The sequence below is a fragment of the Hippopotamus amphibius genome, chromosome 8 (genome assembly GCF_030028045.1).
Source record: "Hippopotamus amphibius kiboko isolate mHipAmp2 chromosome 8, mHipAmp2.hap2, whole genome shotgun sequence".
NCBI classification, from domain to species: Eukaryota; Metazoa; Chordata; class Mammalia; order Artiodactyla; family Hippopotamidae; genus Hippopotamus; species Hippopotamus amphibius.
Genome location: NC_080193.1, coordinates 53329567 through 53346172, shown reverse-complemented (window position 1 = coordinate 53346172; position 16606 = coordinate 53329567). Strand labels below are relative to the sequence as shown.

The 16606-nt window shown below is 39.1% G+C and overlaps 1 protein-coding gene across 6 annotated transcripts in view; it reads right to left on the bottom strand.

Moving 5' to 3' along the window:
- Positions 1–5993: 5993 nt before the first annotated feature.
- RAB3GAP1 (RAB3 GTPase activating protein catalytic subunit 1) overlaps positions 5994–16606 on the bottom strand; it is a 114523-nt gene continuing 103910 nt past the window's right edge. For 5 of the 6 annotated variants that reach the window (XM_057744498.1, XM_057744499.1, XM_057744500.1 and 2 more), the window contains 5 exons: positions 12527–12623; positions 12326–12429; positions 12079–12194; positions 10465–10567; positions 5994–6891 (listed from right to left, as the gene is read on the bottom strand). In XM_057744498.1, coding sequence (XP_057600481.1) covers positions 6655–6891; positions 10465–10567; positions 12079–12194; positions 12326–12429; positions 12527–12623 — 657 coding nt within the window. In that variant the 3' untranslated portion in view covers positions 5994–6654. The remainder of the gene's footprint in view (positions 6892–10464; positions 10568–12078; positions 12195–12325; positions 12430–12526; positions 12624–16606) is intronic. The other variant, XM_057744503.1, reaches the window with a different exon arrangement.

Genomic DNA, 16606 nt, shown 5'->3' with positions numbered 1-16606 from the left:
CAAGCTCCCACTGCTTCTAGCAGGAGCCCTCATTCCTCAGGATGTGGGCCTCTCCCTATGGTTGTTTGTGACATGGCAGTCAACTTCCCCCAGAGTGAGTGATCTGAGACACTCTAATGTCTTTTATAACCTAATCTTGTAAGTGACATACCAACACTACTTCTGTGTTCTGCTGATCACCAAGACCAGCTCTGGTACAGTTTTTTGGGGGTAGAATCTACACAAGGGTGTGAATACCAGGAGGGAGGAGGTGGGGAACCACTGCAGCCATCTCAGATTCTGGCTACCACAGGTATCTAATTGGTATCTCAAAATTAACATACCCTAACTCAAAATCTTTACTCACATCCTTCTGCCAAATTTGCTCTTCCCTCAGTCTTCCCCATCTCAGTAAATGACAGCCTCATTCACTCAGTCACTCAGGCCCCACACTTCCAAGTCATCCTTGACCCTTTCATACCCTCAGTAATTCCATCAGCAAACTCTGTGCAATCTGCTTTCAAAACATGTACCAAATCTGATCACCTTTTACCCCCTCCACTGCTACCACTCCAGTCCAAACCATCAACATTTTTTTTTAACAGACAATAAACAGCATATATTTAGAGCGTACAATTTGGTATCCCAATCTCCCAGTTCATTCCCCCCCAACCCTCCCCGCTTTCCCCACTTGGTGTCCATGTGTTTGTTCTCTACATCTGTGTCTCTATTTCTGCCATGCATTTCCTCTTTCATAGTTGTTAGCATTTGCCTTATGTATTGAGGTGCTCCTATATTGGGTGCATATATATTTATAATTATCTCTTCATGGATGGATCCCTTGATCTTTATGTAATATCCTTTCTTGTCTCTTGTAACATTTTTATTTTAAAGTCTATTTTATCTGATGTGACTATTGCTAGTCCAGCTTTCTTTTGATTTTCATTTGCATGGAATATCTTTTTCCATCCCCTCACTTTCAGTCTGTATGTGTCCCTAGGTCTGAAGTGGGTCTCTTGGAGACAGCATATATATGGGTCTTGTTTTTGTATCCATTCAGCCAGTCTGTGTCTTCTGGTTGGTGCATTTAGTCCATTTACATTCAAGGTAATTATCGATATGTATGTTCCTAGTACCATTTTCTTAATTGTTTTGTTTTTGTAGGTCCTTCTCTTCTGTTTCCCGCTTAGAGAAGTTCCTTTAGCATTTGTTGTAGGGCTGGTTTGGTGGTGCTGAATTCTCTTAGCTGTTGCTTGTCTGTAAAGCTTTTGATTTCTCCCTCGAATCTGAATGAGATCCTTGCTGGGTAGAGTATTCTTGGTTGTAGGTTCTTCGCTTTCATCACTTTAAATATATTGTGCCACTCCCTTCTGGCTTGCAGAGTTTCTGCTGAGAAATCATCTGTCACCCTTACAGGAGTTCCCTTGTATGTTATTTGTCGTTTTTCCCTTGTTGCTTTTAATAACATTTCTCTTGTCTTTAATTTTTGTCAGCTTGACTACTACTATATGTCTTGGTGTGTTTCTCCTTGGGTTTATCCTGCCTGGGACTCTCTGTGCTTCCGGGACTTCGATAGCTATTTCCTTTCCCATGTTAAGGGAGTTTTCAACTATAATCTCTTCCATTATTTTCTCAGGTCCTTTCTCTCTCTCTTCTCCTTCTGGGACCCCTATAATGCGAATGTTGGTGCATTTAACATTGTCCCAGAGGTCTCTTAGGCTGTCTTCAGTTCTTTTCATTCTTTTTTCCTTATTCTTTTCTGCATCAGTGATAATCACCATTCTGTCTTCCAGGTCACTTATTCGCCATTCTGCCTCAGTTAAGCTGCTATTGGTTCCTTCTAGTGTATTTTTCATTTCAGTTATTGTGTTTCATATCTCTGTTTGTTTGTGCTTTAATTCTTCTAGGTCTTTGGTAAACTTTTTGATCTTTGCATCCAGTCTTTTTTCAAAGTCCTGGATCATCTTCACTATCATTATTTTGAATTCTTTTTCTGGAAGGGTGCCTATCTCCTCTTCATTTAGTTGTTTTTCTGGGGCTTTATCCTGTCCCTTCATCTGGTACAAAGTCCTCTGCTTTTTCATTTTCTCTATCTTTCTGTGGCTGTGGTTTTCAGTTCCACAAGACGAAATACTGCTGATACTGCTGTCTGCCCTCTTGTGGAGGAAGCTATCTAGGAGCCTCCTGTGTGCTTCCTCACGGGAGGGACTGATGGTGGGTAGGGCTGGGTGGGCAGAGCTCAGTAAAGCTTTAATCCGACTTGGTGGGCAGAGCTCAGTAAAACTTTAATCTGCTTGTCTGCCAATGGGTAGGGCTGTGTTCACACCTTGGTGGTGGTTTGGCCTGAGGCCACCTAGTGCTGGAGCCCACAGGCTCTTTGGTGGGGCTGATGGGGACTCTGGGAGGGCTCACACAATAAGCACTTCCCAAAACCCCTGCTGCCAGTGCCCCTGCCTCCTCGGTGAACCACAGCTGCCCCCCACCTCTGCAGGCAACCCTCCAGCACCAGCAGGTAGGTCTGGTTCAGTCTCCTTATCAGGTCACTGCTCCTTCCCCCTGAGTCCTGGTGAGCACACTGTTTTGTGTGCCCTCCAAGAGTGGAGTCTCTGTTTCCCCCAGTCCTGTGGAGGTCCTGCAATCAAATCCCACTGGCTTTCAGGGTCTGAGTCTCTGGGGATTCCTCCTCCTGTTGCTGGACTCCCATGTTGGGAAGCCTGATGTGGAGCTCAGAACCCTCACTTTAGTGGGTGGATTTCTGCAGTATAACTGTTCTCCAGTTTGTGAGTCACCCACCCAGCATTTATGGGATTTGATTTTAACGTGATTGCGCCCCTCCTACCGTCTCATTGCAGCTTCTCCTTTGTCTCTGGATGTGGGGTGTCTTTTTTGGTGAATTCCAGTGTCTTTCTGTCGATGATTGTTCAGCAGTTAGTTGTAATTCCGGTGCTCTTGCAAGAGGGAGTGAGCACACGTCCTCCTACTCCGCCATCTTAATCCTAAGACTGGTCCCAAACCATCAACACTCTTAACTAGTTTTACTACTTCCACCCCTGCCTCTGCAGTGTATTCTCCACACAACAGTCAGAGTGAAGAGTTTCCAAATGACACCATCCCTGCGCCCCCCCCCCCCCCCCCCCCAAAATTCTCCACTGGCTTTCCCTTTTAATCAAGAAAACAAATCCCAACTCCTAATGTGTACTATAATCTGGCCCTTGCACGTTGGTCCAACTTTCTTTTCACTTCCTCTCTTCACTTACCCTACTCTCTAGCTGCTCTGGCCTTTTCTCGGTGCCTCCAACACACCACGTTGGCTCACTCTTCCTTTTTCTATCCCATCTGGGGTCATCTCTCAGACGCCCACAAGGCCGCTCCCTCACTTCATTCAGGGCTCTGCTCAATGTCACTGTCTCACAGGCCTTCCTTTATCACCTGTCTAGAAACCACTCTCCCCCCACTCAGATAATTTATGTTTGTCCCTTAATGTAAACACCACGAGGGCCTTTTATCTGTCCTGTTCACTGCCGTATCCCCATCGCCCAGAACAGTACCTGGCACATAGCTGGCGTTCAATAAACATTTGCTGACCTAATGAATGGAATATAAAAATAAATACTTAAGAGTTTTAAAAATCACATCCTGAAGAAAAATTTGGATTATTATGGTAGTATAGGGACATACAGGGTGGGAGGGCCTGCATGAGGACATTTCCTGTTGGTTCCACAAGCACTTGTCAGGCTCTTTGCAACCTGTTACAAAGCACAAAGGAGGGGGGGAAAAACACTGATGATATAATTGCCACTTTTCAATTCAGTACCAGATCTAGGATGTGTAAATACTTTCTTAGCCTCTGCAATCCATTTAGTGTGGTCTAAACCCCACCACGTCACTCCCCTGCTTCAAACTCTTTGGTGACTCGACTCGCCAGTGCCCTGAAGACACAGCCCAAACTTCTCGCTGCAGTTTACCCAGAACTTCTTCATCTCACCTCAGTGACCTTACCATCTTTGTATCATGCCTCTTTCTACTCTGGATACCACACCCAGCAAACTGGAATGCTGGCTATCCCTCCAAAGATACATTTTCTTTTGCTTCTGGGTTTTTTGCCGATTTTGTTTTTTCTACCCATAACACCCTTCCTCACCCTCCTGTATCAGTTAATTTTTGCTGCATAACAAACCACCCCAAGTCTCTTCCTTCTGCAGACTTCCTTGCGTGTCTCAAGGTTCCCAGGAGGAAGAGAAGGCAAGCCTCAATGTACTTTTCAAGCCTCTGCCTGTGTCATGCTTGCTAACACTCCGTTGACCACAGAAAGACATGGCTTAAGTCCAGATTGAAGGGCTGGGAAAATAAACTCCACTTCATGGGAGCAGCGGCACACTCACAGTAAATTAGGGGCAAGTGTACAGGGATGGGGAAGTACTGCAGTTCTTCTCTGCAAGTTCTTCTTTCCATACTTCCCCACCTCAGCTCCTACTCTCTTTTTTTTTTGGGGGGGGGGGGGGGCACTTATGGGATCTTAGCTCCCTGATCAGGTATGAAACCCAGGCCCCCACAGTGAAAGTGCGAAGTTCTAACCACTGGACTGCCAGGGAATGGCCCAGCTCCTATTCATCATCTGCTCTCAATCTAGAAATCATCTCCTCTAGAAAGATTTTCCTGATCCCTACAGCCTGACTGAAAAAACTCTCGCATAACCCCTTATACTCACTCCATAACCCCTTATACTCACTATGCTGCATGTATTAGTCTCCACTGCCAAGAAATGAATGAATTAATTAATTACTATGATAAACAGTGGACGTCCAGTTCCTTCAGTTGAGTTGACAGCACTCTCCATTTTACGGGCAATGTAACCTCAGCCTTTCCTACCTGACGGGAAGGTCACTGAAAGGAGGGAGTACGTTTGGCTTCTGTTTTATCTTCATTGCCTAGTATAGTACCTGATATGAAGTAGGTACTTAAAAATATCTTAAACACTTAACTATAATAAAAGTAAAATGGGATAACTGGAATTAAAAAAGGCTCAAAGTGTTCCTGAGGTGCCTGCAAGGCTCAGCAGGCTGCGATTATTTAGGAAAACCTGAGACAGCATAAAACTAACTGAAATAAGAACAAAATGCCCACTGGACAGGAAAAAAGAAGAGAAAATTAGCCAGAGAAAGCAACATCTTCCCTTTTATTAGATTCACAACCTTTCTGAAGTCCAACCTCTCTTTGAAAAATGTTTCTGTTATTAACTTCCTCATTAGAAAGCAGACAAACTGTCCTTGAAAGATATGTTTTCTACTTAGTATTGCGCTTGGTTCTCAGGCCTGCACTGTGTGGTCTACCAGCCACAGTCAAGTCCAGCATCTCAGAGAGAAGTGCTGAAAGGCCCAGAGATGATCAACCAGGGCCTCCCATACTTCATACACACACACACACACATATATATATGCATATATATACACACATATATATGTACACACACATTTACTTTTTTTTTAGAAAAATAATAATAACATAGGGTTTACAGAGCTCTATTAATTCTTTAAAGTTACATAGGCAAGGTCTATGCTTCAGTATAATCATTTTTTACTTTGGATTAAAGAGGGACTTTTAGGCCTAAAAACAGATTTAAGATTACTGAAGAAAGGCCATAGAGCAACACAGACTTGATAAACTTGATCATCACATAACCAGAATATGTTGTTGTTATTCTTATGCTGGGTGCTACACATTCCCCATTGATTATTTTCATTTTAACTAAAGGAAAATAGTTCACCAAAGTAATCTTCTATTCATTACATAAGCACATGTGCCAAATTACACTAACTGTATGATAATCTCTATGTATGGAGGCTATAATTTTAGCATGTGTTCATCTCTACTTCATTAAATACAGTATCCAGCCAGCAACCACAAAAAAAGGAATGCATGCTGTACAGCAACAGAGAACAAGATCCACAGGGTGATATCTTACACGGCAACCAAAGACAAAACAAGTCAGAGAAACAAACCTTACAAGAGATATAAAACTAATTTGCAGTGACATTTAATATATAGTTTTTTTATCAGAAGGAATACATGTAAGTCACAGTTACATGGAAAAACACACAGACTATGTGAAATTCCAGGCTTTCTCCTAGAATATTCAAAATGCTCATCAAAAGTTAATTAGTGCAATAAAGGTGGCCACCAGGTGATTGAATAAACAGAATGTCATTTAGTATTTTAAAAACACAGATTCTGGGAGTAGAAGCTACCACCAAAATATCCAGAAATCTGTGTTAACAGATACCCTACTTTGCATACTTGATACTAATAAATATAGTGTTTACAGAGACTATGAATGCAGGGCAACAACCTAAGGGACAGTCACAGGAAAGAAGAAATGAACACAATCCCGCCAGAGTAGTACAGAGAACTCCTGCTGTTGTTTTAGTCTCCCCCTCCCCCCAAACAAGGGCCATCTCCTTGGGGAAGAAATCTTTCAATAGCTGAAGCCCATTTCTCTGCCCCCACCAAGACCCTACGGAGCCCGATGGAAAGTCTCTCAGATGCTGGTATGATTCTTGACCACTGAACTGGACAAGTCCTCTTCACGGCATCTCAGGTTCTGACTGGCACAACCTCCTTCCCATAGAAGGGGTCCACTCTGCCTCTGAAGCCACAAATGAGGGGACACTAGAGGAATTAGAAGAAGGAGGTATCTGATGAAAAGGCACCTGCAAGTCTGAAATCCTCTTTGGTGAGAACACTATACATGCGCTGAGGCAGAGCCCGGGAGTAGGGAGCAGGGCGTGGTACTGTTGTGCGCAAAATGAGCTCCCGGCCCGCGGCGGGTGGGAAGTCTGCCGCCAAGTTCTGCCTCCTCTCTTCTGGGGAGCCCATCCTCTTCAGTTCTTCCTCCGGCGGAGCCATGGCTGCAGCCTTGAAGAGAATCACATGCTAAATTCAAGAGGTAGTCGAACGCTAAACTTAGATCATTTTGAAGGACAGATGAAGAAGCATGATAAATACATGAAATGTTCTACAGTACTCAGTAATACACTCCATTATGTTAGGATTGCTCAAAAATTACAACACAGAAAATGCAAGAAGCTTGAAACACTGCATGAGCAGCCAGAGATTACAAATAAATTGGTGACTGAGATAGAGGATAATGACTGCCAGGCAATCTGCTCTGGAAAGTGAGGGCTATGTCAGACATCTGATGAAGAGGGACAATGGAGCTGTTCTGGTTTCTATACATTTCTTCTAGCAACGACCCAAGTCTAAGTCTGATGTCCTCAGCCCAGTAAGGAGCTGCTGCTCTCCAGAGTCTGGAAAGATGATTTTTTTCTTGATTCTTTCAACTTTTTTTTTAAGGTTCATTTGCCAAGTTAAAACTGGGGACATTGGTTTTGTTTGCTGTGTGACTAATGTGATGCAGAAGTGACAGAGGTCCATGAAATGTAGCAGTGGCCAGAAAAGTTCTCAATATTAAAGGCATCTATTTTTTTCATTAAAATTGCATAAAATACATATTCAACTAGAGTTTTTGTTTTAATTCTGATCACTGTTTCTTTCATGATACTATCAATTTGGGAAAAAAAATTGTTTTGGCAATGGAAATACGAAATCATGTTAAGCTAAACGTGAGCAAGAAAGGTATGCCAAATCCAGACTGTTAAAAGAGGTGGTTGCTTAGTCTTAATGACCTTATGAAGTTAGAGAGATGGGAAGGAACAAGGAACTATGAGGGACAAAGGCTATTTTGTTACCTCATCAGAAGATTCGGTCAGCTTGAGAAAGTGTGGGAAAAGAAACAGTGATGAAAGTGAACCAAACAAGATGGTTTAAAAAGAGCTAGACAAGAGATTTCAAGATTATTTCAGAGACAGCATGCACTACATTAAGGAACATGATCCTATCAAAAGAACATCAAGACAAAAGCACACCACATACAACACACCTAGCTGTCCGAGCAGACAAATCCCACTACGCATGCGTCCGATGGCTCAACAGTGTGCAGTGTGCACACTGTCACACTGGGGAAATGATTCAGCAAAAATCTGGCTCTTTTACTGAAGATTAAGAAACTAAAAAAAGTACTCATGGCTTAAAAAATAGATAATCCAATGAATTTAAGACTAGATGTCTGACTTATTAAATTTAGCAAGATTAAAGCAAAATACAATCAGTGGTTTGTTTGCTGAATCCCATTTAAATAGGGATATACCACTGACACGTAATCATGAGGAAAGTTTATATTAGAATATATAATTTTAAGGAAAAGTTCTAAATATGTAAAATTACTGTATGCTATAAAATATTTTCAGTGAAATTTTATAACTTTAAAAAAATTTTAAATCTTGGTCTAATAGAATTGATATAAAGTATCAGTTACTTACAAAAAACTACATGAATAAACTTAAATGGTTTCTGTTAATTACCCAGATATTTAAGAGCTGAGTTTAAAAATGTACCAACCAGGTGCTTGTTATAGGGATTACAGTCTGCCAATTCCCTAAAAACATTCACTACATGGTTTGAAAGTTTGAATATTTTATTTATTTTTATTTATTTATTTATTTATTTTTTTGGGCACATGGGGCTTAGTTGCTCCGCGGCATGTGGGATCTTCCTGGAGCTGGGATCGAACCCGTGACCTCTGCATTGGCAGGTGGATTCTTAACCACTGCGCCACCTAGGTAGCCCGAAAGTTTGAATATTTTAAAATTACATAATGTGGGACGAATGTACAATTTCGATATCCATTAAAGGGAATAAGCTATACAATGAGCCCAGTGAAAAGATGATACACTCATATTTATTAATGTAGAAAGATAATTACATTAAATGGAAAATAAGAACAAAGTACATTATATAATATAACCCTATTTTGAAAAATTTACATATATTTGTACATATTAGACATTAAATGTTGACAGTGATCATCAGTGGGTAATGAGATTAATGTGACTAATTTTTTAGTGTCATTAATTTTTCTTTTTAATTCTCTGTATTCTCCAAATTTTTACAGTAAGACTTTACTTACAATCTTGGGGAAAAGGGTTATTTCCATATTAGGGAAAATAATTTTGCGTAACTATTTAGAACAATGAGAGTGCTCTACTCTCAGCATTAAAAATATAAATACTTCAGATTTTAAATCCTCAACACACAAGTTTTAAATAATGAGATAAGAATTTTTGCAGGGCTTCCTAGGTGGTGCAGTGGTTAAGAATCTGCCTGCCAATGCAGCGGACACGGGTTCGATCCCTGCTCCAGGAAGATCCCCCCCCAAAAAAAATTTAAAAAAAAAAAAAAAGAATTTTTGCAATATGAGTAAAATTCATATTGGTGTAACAAGGAAATGTGCTTTATAAGCTCAGGCTAGTAAACTGGCAAAGATATTATAAGATGTGAAAACAAACTTGGTTCTGGTTTCATGCCAGAGACAAAAAGAAAATAAATCAAAGTAAGCATCTATTGTTTTCTAGGACTTTAATTTATAAGGAAATAAAATACTTGGTTTTTAACTTGAAATCCTTAAATTTAGGGGGCCACCCTATAAATAATCTTGCTAAAAATTCCGATCAGTATATTTGGCTATGATTTTGAATACATTAACTAGATGTACTCCAGACCAAACTAAAGGAGATTATGAAGTTTTTATTCCATGTGTAAACCCACGAAAATTCTTTTTCTTATTTGACTGTGAGATTACACCTTCAAAACTGGGCCACTCTAGTGTCATCACAGAGCTATGTAAGGGGCACCCTTTATTTAGTACACTTCAAAATACTTTTATCAGAATCTTTAATATTAATGAGCCCTGATGTGAGAATCATCTGCAGAATACCAACACCTCTTAACCAGTAAACAAGATCAGTACAGAGAGATCAACACAAAGTATAACTATCTTAATCGTTTTAGAATGTCAGAAGGTACTATATAATTTTTAAACCTTTCATCAGTAGAGGTAATGACAAAAGTTTTCAAACTGGGCTTTCTTTCTGTGCCGAAGACTGTCTCCATAGTCCTAAAAATCTGAATCTTGCTCTTCTTTCTTAGGAAACCTCTATAGTTAGATCTCCTCACCATTATAAACATAGTTAGATTTACTAACTTCACAAGCTAAGTCGTGAATCCACTGCAGTATATGCAGTTTATAACTGGTAAGACTAAACTCTATTCTAATTTGAAAGTAGTAAACGGTTTTTCCATAGCACAGCACTGGCCATTACTAAACAAGTCCCTATCAGATTCCTTAACAAGGAATTTCAGACCATTTTAACTTCTGAAACTTAGGTACTAAAATAAACTTATTTAAACATGTAAGAAAGCAGACAGACTTCAAAGACTAAGAAGTCACTGTTGAGAGTCATTATTTCTTCAATGTTCAAATCCATTGCTGTTAGCAGCTATAGAACGGGCCATGTGTGGGAACTGAAACAGCACCTTACTGAGCTGAGGCCTGGAGAGATCATGACACAGTCAATAGGGAACCACACATACCCTCTGAGCGTTCACAAACAGCTTGTGAATGATCCTGCCAGCGTGTCCTCTTCCCGCACCGACTACTAACACCTCGGGTTGCTCCAAAAGGCAACTCACAAACCTGGGAGAGAGGGGGAATGAAAGGACAGAAAAGGAGCTGCTCAGTTCACACTGGGTCAGTCCATCCTGATTAATTTTGGGGACAAACCGTCAAAATGACACTGGCGAACCCTACACCAAGGCTGGAGAGGAAACTTTTTAACAGGATGGATTGACATTTGGAATTAAAATTGACTCAAATGACAATCTTACTGACTTTCAATTGTTTTTATAAATTTTTTTAAAAGCCCATCTCTGTCAAAGTGTAAGAATATTCAGTCTCTGTCAGACTAGAAGCTTAGAAGATGCTACACTAAATAAAAGATTTTTTAAAATGTTTTTAACAACAAAAAACATGTTTAATTTACGCAGCAAAGCAATGATCCTTACTTTTCATTTTTGTTCTTTTAAGGTGCTGAGTGTGTGTGTGTGTGTACATGCACGCATGCACTTAAAATATATGTTTTGCTGGGCAAAGTCTCAATTGTAAACTGTGCCATTATGTGCTGGAAACATTTTACTTCCAAGTACATCACAGACAACGTATGGTAGAGCTAAGAGAGTCGAAGGCACAGAGCCACCAATCCTGCACCAGCTGCTCACTAACTCATACTACGTTAGAAACAATTCCTTTGATTAGAGCGTATTCTTCTCGTTTAAAAGGAAGGAATTTTCAAGAGCAAAGAAGGCTGGGAGGAAATTTCACTCAACATAAGATATAATATTCAAACAAGAACTTATTAAAAGCTACAGAAAGTGCCTTGTCATAGAATATTAATTTAGCATCAATAATGCCATTTCTCAATGAAAGGCTGATGAAAATTTTAGTTATAACAAATTCAAGCTGCTGAAATAGCTAATTTGAAAACACTTTATTACCTATTAGAACAACATCATCCTCTCCAGTACCACAGGCAAAAATGGACAGGGACCCACATGGACAGGCCCCCTTCAATATGATCCAAATCTTGGAAGGAGGAAAAGACTTACCCCCAGTCATCTGCCTCGTCGTGGAGAGGCCATCTGGTCACTCTTTCAAAACATATTCACAAGGCACAGAGAATGTTCATGTTTGCTATCACAAATTTTGTTTAGAAGATTTAGTAACTCTTTAGTAACTCTTGTTTGGTAACTAGGAATACTAAGCAGAAATAGTCTCAGAACACCTCTGCCTGTAGTTAAGGAAAAGTTAGAGTGGAAAGCAAAGCTCTGGAGCAATTCAAGTAACAAAGAGTGAATAGCCAGTTCCTCCACAGGCAACTGCTCCAGGAGCAAACAAGGACATTCCAAGAAAAAGAGACCCGGAAGACTTCCTTCTAACAGTGGGAGGAAGGGAAACACGTGGCAAATCCTCCGAGATACAGGAGAGGTCAAATCCTATGATGAATAAATATTTCTCTGTCTCTAGCCAATGTTTGTTACAAAAAATATAGGAACACTACAAAAGAATCTCTATTCTATGAAAATTTTCTAAAGAGAGTGGTGGCTTTTCCTGTATTGCAGACAAAAATGAGTTAGTCAGATAGCAGTTACCTTTCAAGATCTTCCTTTTCTTCCTCTTGTTCACATTTCTCAGTTCCAAACTTGGCTTTCAGTGAGCGGGCTCTAGCAATTAGAGCCTCTACATTAGTAATCTGATGGATGATTTCCTAACAGTGCAAAAGGGGAGAGGCATACATTGAAAGACAGCAAAAAAACAAAAAAAACAAAGCCTTTTAAAAATGTGTCTTTAAAATAATTATTGCCAACTGGGGAGAACACTTGGCAAGATCAGACTTACTTCCAATTTCTTGTCTTCTGGATTGGGGAAGTGCAAAACTTTACTGGAATGGGATATTATCTGCTTTATAATCTTCTTAACTGAAGAAATGTTTTCCAGACTTTCTATTTTTAAAAAGATCAAAGCCATCATTAGATAAGTTAGCCAAAATCTACTTTCATTTTGGGAATGAACTACTGACTAATCAAGTAAGACATTTACCTTCTTCCTTTACCTTGAGCACGGCTGCATGAATTACACAAGGTAACAGGTGCCGAGCAAGGTCTGCAGGTTTCTGTACTGCCAGATAGTGCAGCACCTGGAGGAGACATGAAGTTAGATAAGTGGTCAATGCAGTTGTCAAAGAATAAAGCAGCCAGTTACAAAAGCAAAAACTCTGTACCACTGAACTCACATCTGTAACAAGTGTTGAGAAGAGCTCTCTTCTCTTAGTACCTACCCCTGCTCATTCAGGTAAGTAGCTACTACTCCCAAAGGTAAGAATAATGTTACTGAAAACAACTAAGAACTTCAGTCCTTATTAATGTGAATACTCTCATAATTTCTTTTCCTACTTCCATAAGTAATACATGCAAATTAGGAAAATACAAAAAAAGTTAAAACTATCTGCAAATTATACTACCTAGAAATAATCATTAGTGGTAGAGCATTTTCATTCCAGGATTTTTTAAAGATTTTGAACATACAAAATAGATTAAGTGAACTAATATTAAGTATGTAAAATACTGTTTTGTAACCTGCATTCCTCACTTAAGATTTCTAAACATTGCTAATGACTTTCCTCTAAAATTTTCTGATTTGTTTTACTGTTTTTTCCAAAATGGAAATTCTTCTATTTTTCTGATTAAAAAAACACACGAAAAGTACGTATAACACACAGACCCTACCTTTAAGCTCCTTATTCAACATCAGTAAAGACAAAATAAACTCATAATGTGAGCCTGGCTGATAAATGCTCACATATCTCAAAAGTAAATAAATAAATACAAAGAAATATAATGCAAAAGTTCTCTAGAAATACTACTTCCTAAAGAACAACAGTTTTGTGTTTATCTTCCCAGATTATTTCTATACCCATTTAAACACAAAGATACAGATGCATATGCAATTTCTTAACAAAACCTCATACACAATTTCATAACTTGTTTTGCTCATTTAATGATTTATGATTTAAAACTACTGGCCTTGGAGGGTTTTGTGTCTTGAAACGTTTTTAAAATTAAAAAACTTTAAAAAGATACACAACTGGAGCATTTTATAAATACAGAAAACACAAACACTTGTTTATATACCAACCAGCTTAAGAAGCAGAAGATCACCAGTACTTTCCAAGTCCCCCTTATGCCCTCCCTGATCAAGACTCCCTCCCTCACGCACTCCACCCCTCAAGTAACTACTAATGATTCTTTTGATTTTCCTCATAGCTGTCTCACATATGTACATAGCCCTAAACAATGTTTTGTCTGGTTTTAATCTTTGTATACAGGGATTGTTTCTTGCTTCTCATTCAGCATTGTTTCTGAGATGCACAGATGTTAATACTGATACATGCTATATAGTCTACTCATTTTCACTGCTGTATTACAAAATGCCACACACACACTCCCCCGCCCATTAAAATAATCTTCTTGTCACATTATTTCATATGTTTTTGGTGCACATGTAGAGGAATTTCTTCAGGGTATCTATCTAAAAATAGACAATGCCAAATTATTATTTTTCAAATACTGATGTCATATTCCACATTATTTTACTAAGTACTTGAACAGATTTACATTCTTATGGGAGTAGAAGAGTTCCCACTGTTGACCATCCTTGTTAACACTAATTTCAAATGCTATTTTCCTTAACTTACAGAGAAACAAATTTCCAAGAATACAAAATATCTGTACACCCTCTGCCTACATTTATTTGCTAACCTTTTACCTCATCTATCACATGTATCTCTCCTCCTCTGTAGGTGCACACCGTATATACACACATACATTTTTTTTCTTAATAATTTGAGATCAAGTTCCATATATGATGTCCCTTTATCTCCAAATATCTCGGTGTGTATTTCCTAAAATTAAGAATGTAATTAAACTAAATTAACACTGATCAAATACTTTTAATCTAACCTATTATCCTTAGTACAACTTTGTCAGCTGACTGAATAATGTCTTTTATAACCTTTTCCCACCACCATATAGGATCCAGGTAAGGGTCATGCATTGGCTTTAGTTATCACACCTCTTTAATCTCAATGAATCTGGAAGTTTTCCAGTCTATCTTTTATAACACTGACATTTTGAGTATAGTCATCGTCCCTTTTCTGGTGAACTAAATTCCATACCTTATTCCTATTTCCTTAGTTTTAAAAAATTGAGATATAATTTGCATACCATAAAATTCACCACTTTAAAATGTACACTTCAGTGGTTTTTAGCATATCTGCAAGGTTATGCAACCATCACCATTATCTAAGTCCAGAACATTTACATCACCCCAAAAAGAAGCCTAGTAGCCACAAGCAGTCTCTACACCCAATCCCCTGGAACCTACTAAACCAACTTTCCTTACCATGGACTTGCCTGTTCTGGATATTCCATGTAAATGGAATCACCTAATATGTGGCCTTCTGTTTCTGGCTTCTTTCACTTAGCATAATGCTTTCAAGGTTCATCCGTGTTACAATATATATCAGAACTCCATTCATTTTTATGGCTGATATTCCACTGTACGGATATACAACATTTTGCTTATCCATTCATCAGCTGACAGACATTTGGGTTAGTTTCACTTTTTGGCTATTATGAATAATGAGGCCGTCAATATTTGTGTACTCTGTTTCCTTAGTTTTTACCTAATGTCGCTTTCCTATTCCAAGATCCCATCCAGGATATCACATTACATTTAGTAGTAATGTTTCTAGGCTCCCCTTGGATGTGGCAGTTTCTCAGACTTTCTTGTTTTACTGGCCTTGACCGTTTCGAAGAATTCTAGTCTGGTATTTTGTAAAAAAGTCCCTCTATTAGGATTTACTTGCTGTTTTTCTGATGATTAAACTGGGATTATGTATTTTGGGGAGGAAGACCAGAGAGGTAAAGCACCATTTTCATCACATCATACCAAGATGTGACTTATTATCCCTGTTGTCACCCTTGCTCACCTGGCTACGACAGTGTTTGTCAGGTTTCTGCACTGTACGGCTACTCATTTCCCTCACTGTGCGCACTGCACTGTGGAAGGCAGTCACTCTGCACAGCCCACACTTATGGAGCGGGGAGGTATGCTCCACTTCCTTGACGGCAGAGTAGATTTAGAGTTCTTCTGCATGGGAGATTTGTCTCTCCTCTCCAATTTATTCCATGATTTATTTATATTGCTATAGACGCAGGCATATTTATATTTTGATTATAATCCCATACTATCTTATTTATTATTGCTGAACATTGTTCCACTGTTGGCCACTGGATAATCTGTCAGTTGGTTCCTATGCTCCTTTAATCTGCTCCCACAGTTGTATTTTTTTTTTTTTTTTTAGCTCTTTTTAAAACAGTGTTTCTCATTTTGGGTTTCTCTAATTTTCCTTGTGGTTAGATGCAGACTATGCACTCTTGGACCAAACGGTACATAAGTGATGTCGGACCCTTCAGATTATCACATCTCAGTGCAGACAATCTGCCTCTCGTGGGTGGTACTCATTTTGATCATCCAGTCAAGGTATTGTTCCATTTCTCCACTGGATACTTATTATTTCCTTGCAATTCAGAAGTAATCTGTAGAGAGCCACTTTAAAACCATGCAAGTATGACACTCTTCACCCAGATTTCCACCTAGACTTAATTTCTATTGATGATTCTTGCCTGAACCAATTACTATTAATATGGTTGTAAAATGAAGAGTTTCCAACTCTAAGTTATCCTCTATATTTAGCATTCATCTTTGTGCTGAAATGCCCTCTCTTCTCTTCCATTTCTTTATCTATCTTCGTATTATCAATGTGGACCCATGGGTTATGATTTCTATCCAATGGCTTATAGTTCATTAATAATGTCTTTATTTGGCACTCAAATTGTCCAGATTTGGCCAGTAAGAGCCCCTTCAACCTAGCTACTTATGAAATGCCCCCATCTTTTTAAAAAACACTTATTTTCTGGCAACACATGAACGTCCATACATCTTACACCTTCCCTGCCCCAATCCTGAAATCAGCCATTTCTCCGAAGAAAGCATAGTTCCTTTTAGTAAGAAATGTTCTAGAAATCAAGATATATGTGCTTGTTGCTACCAGGATGT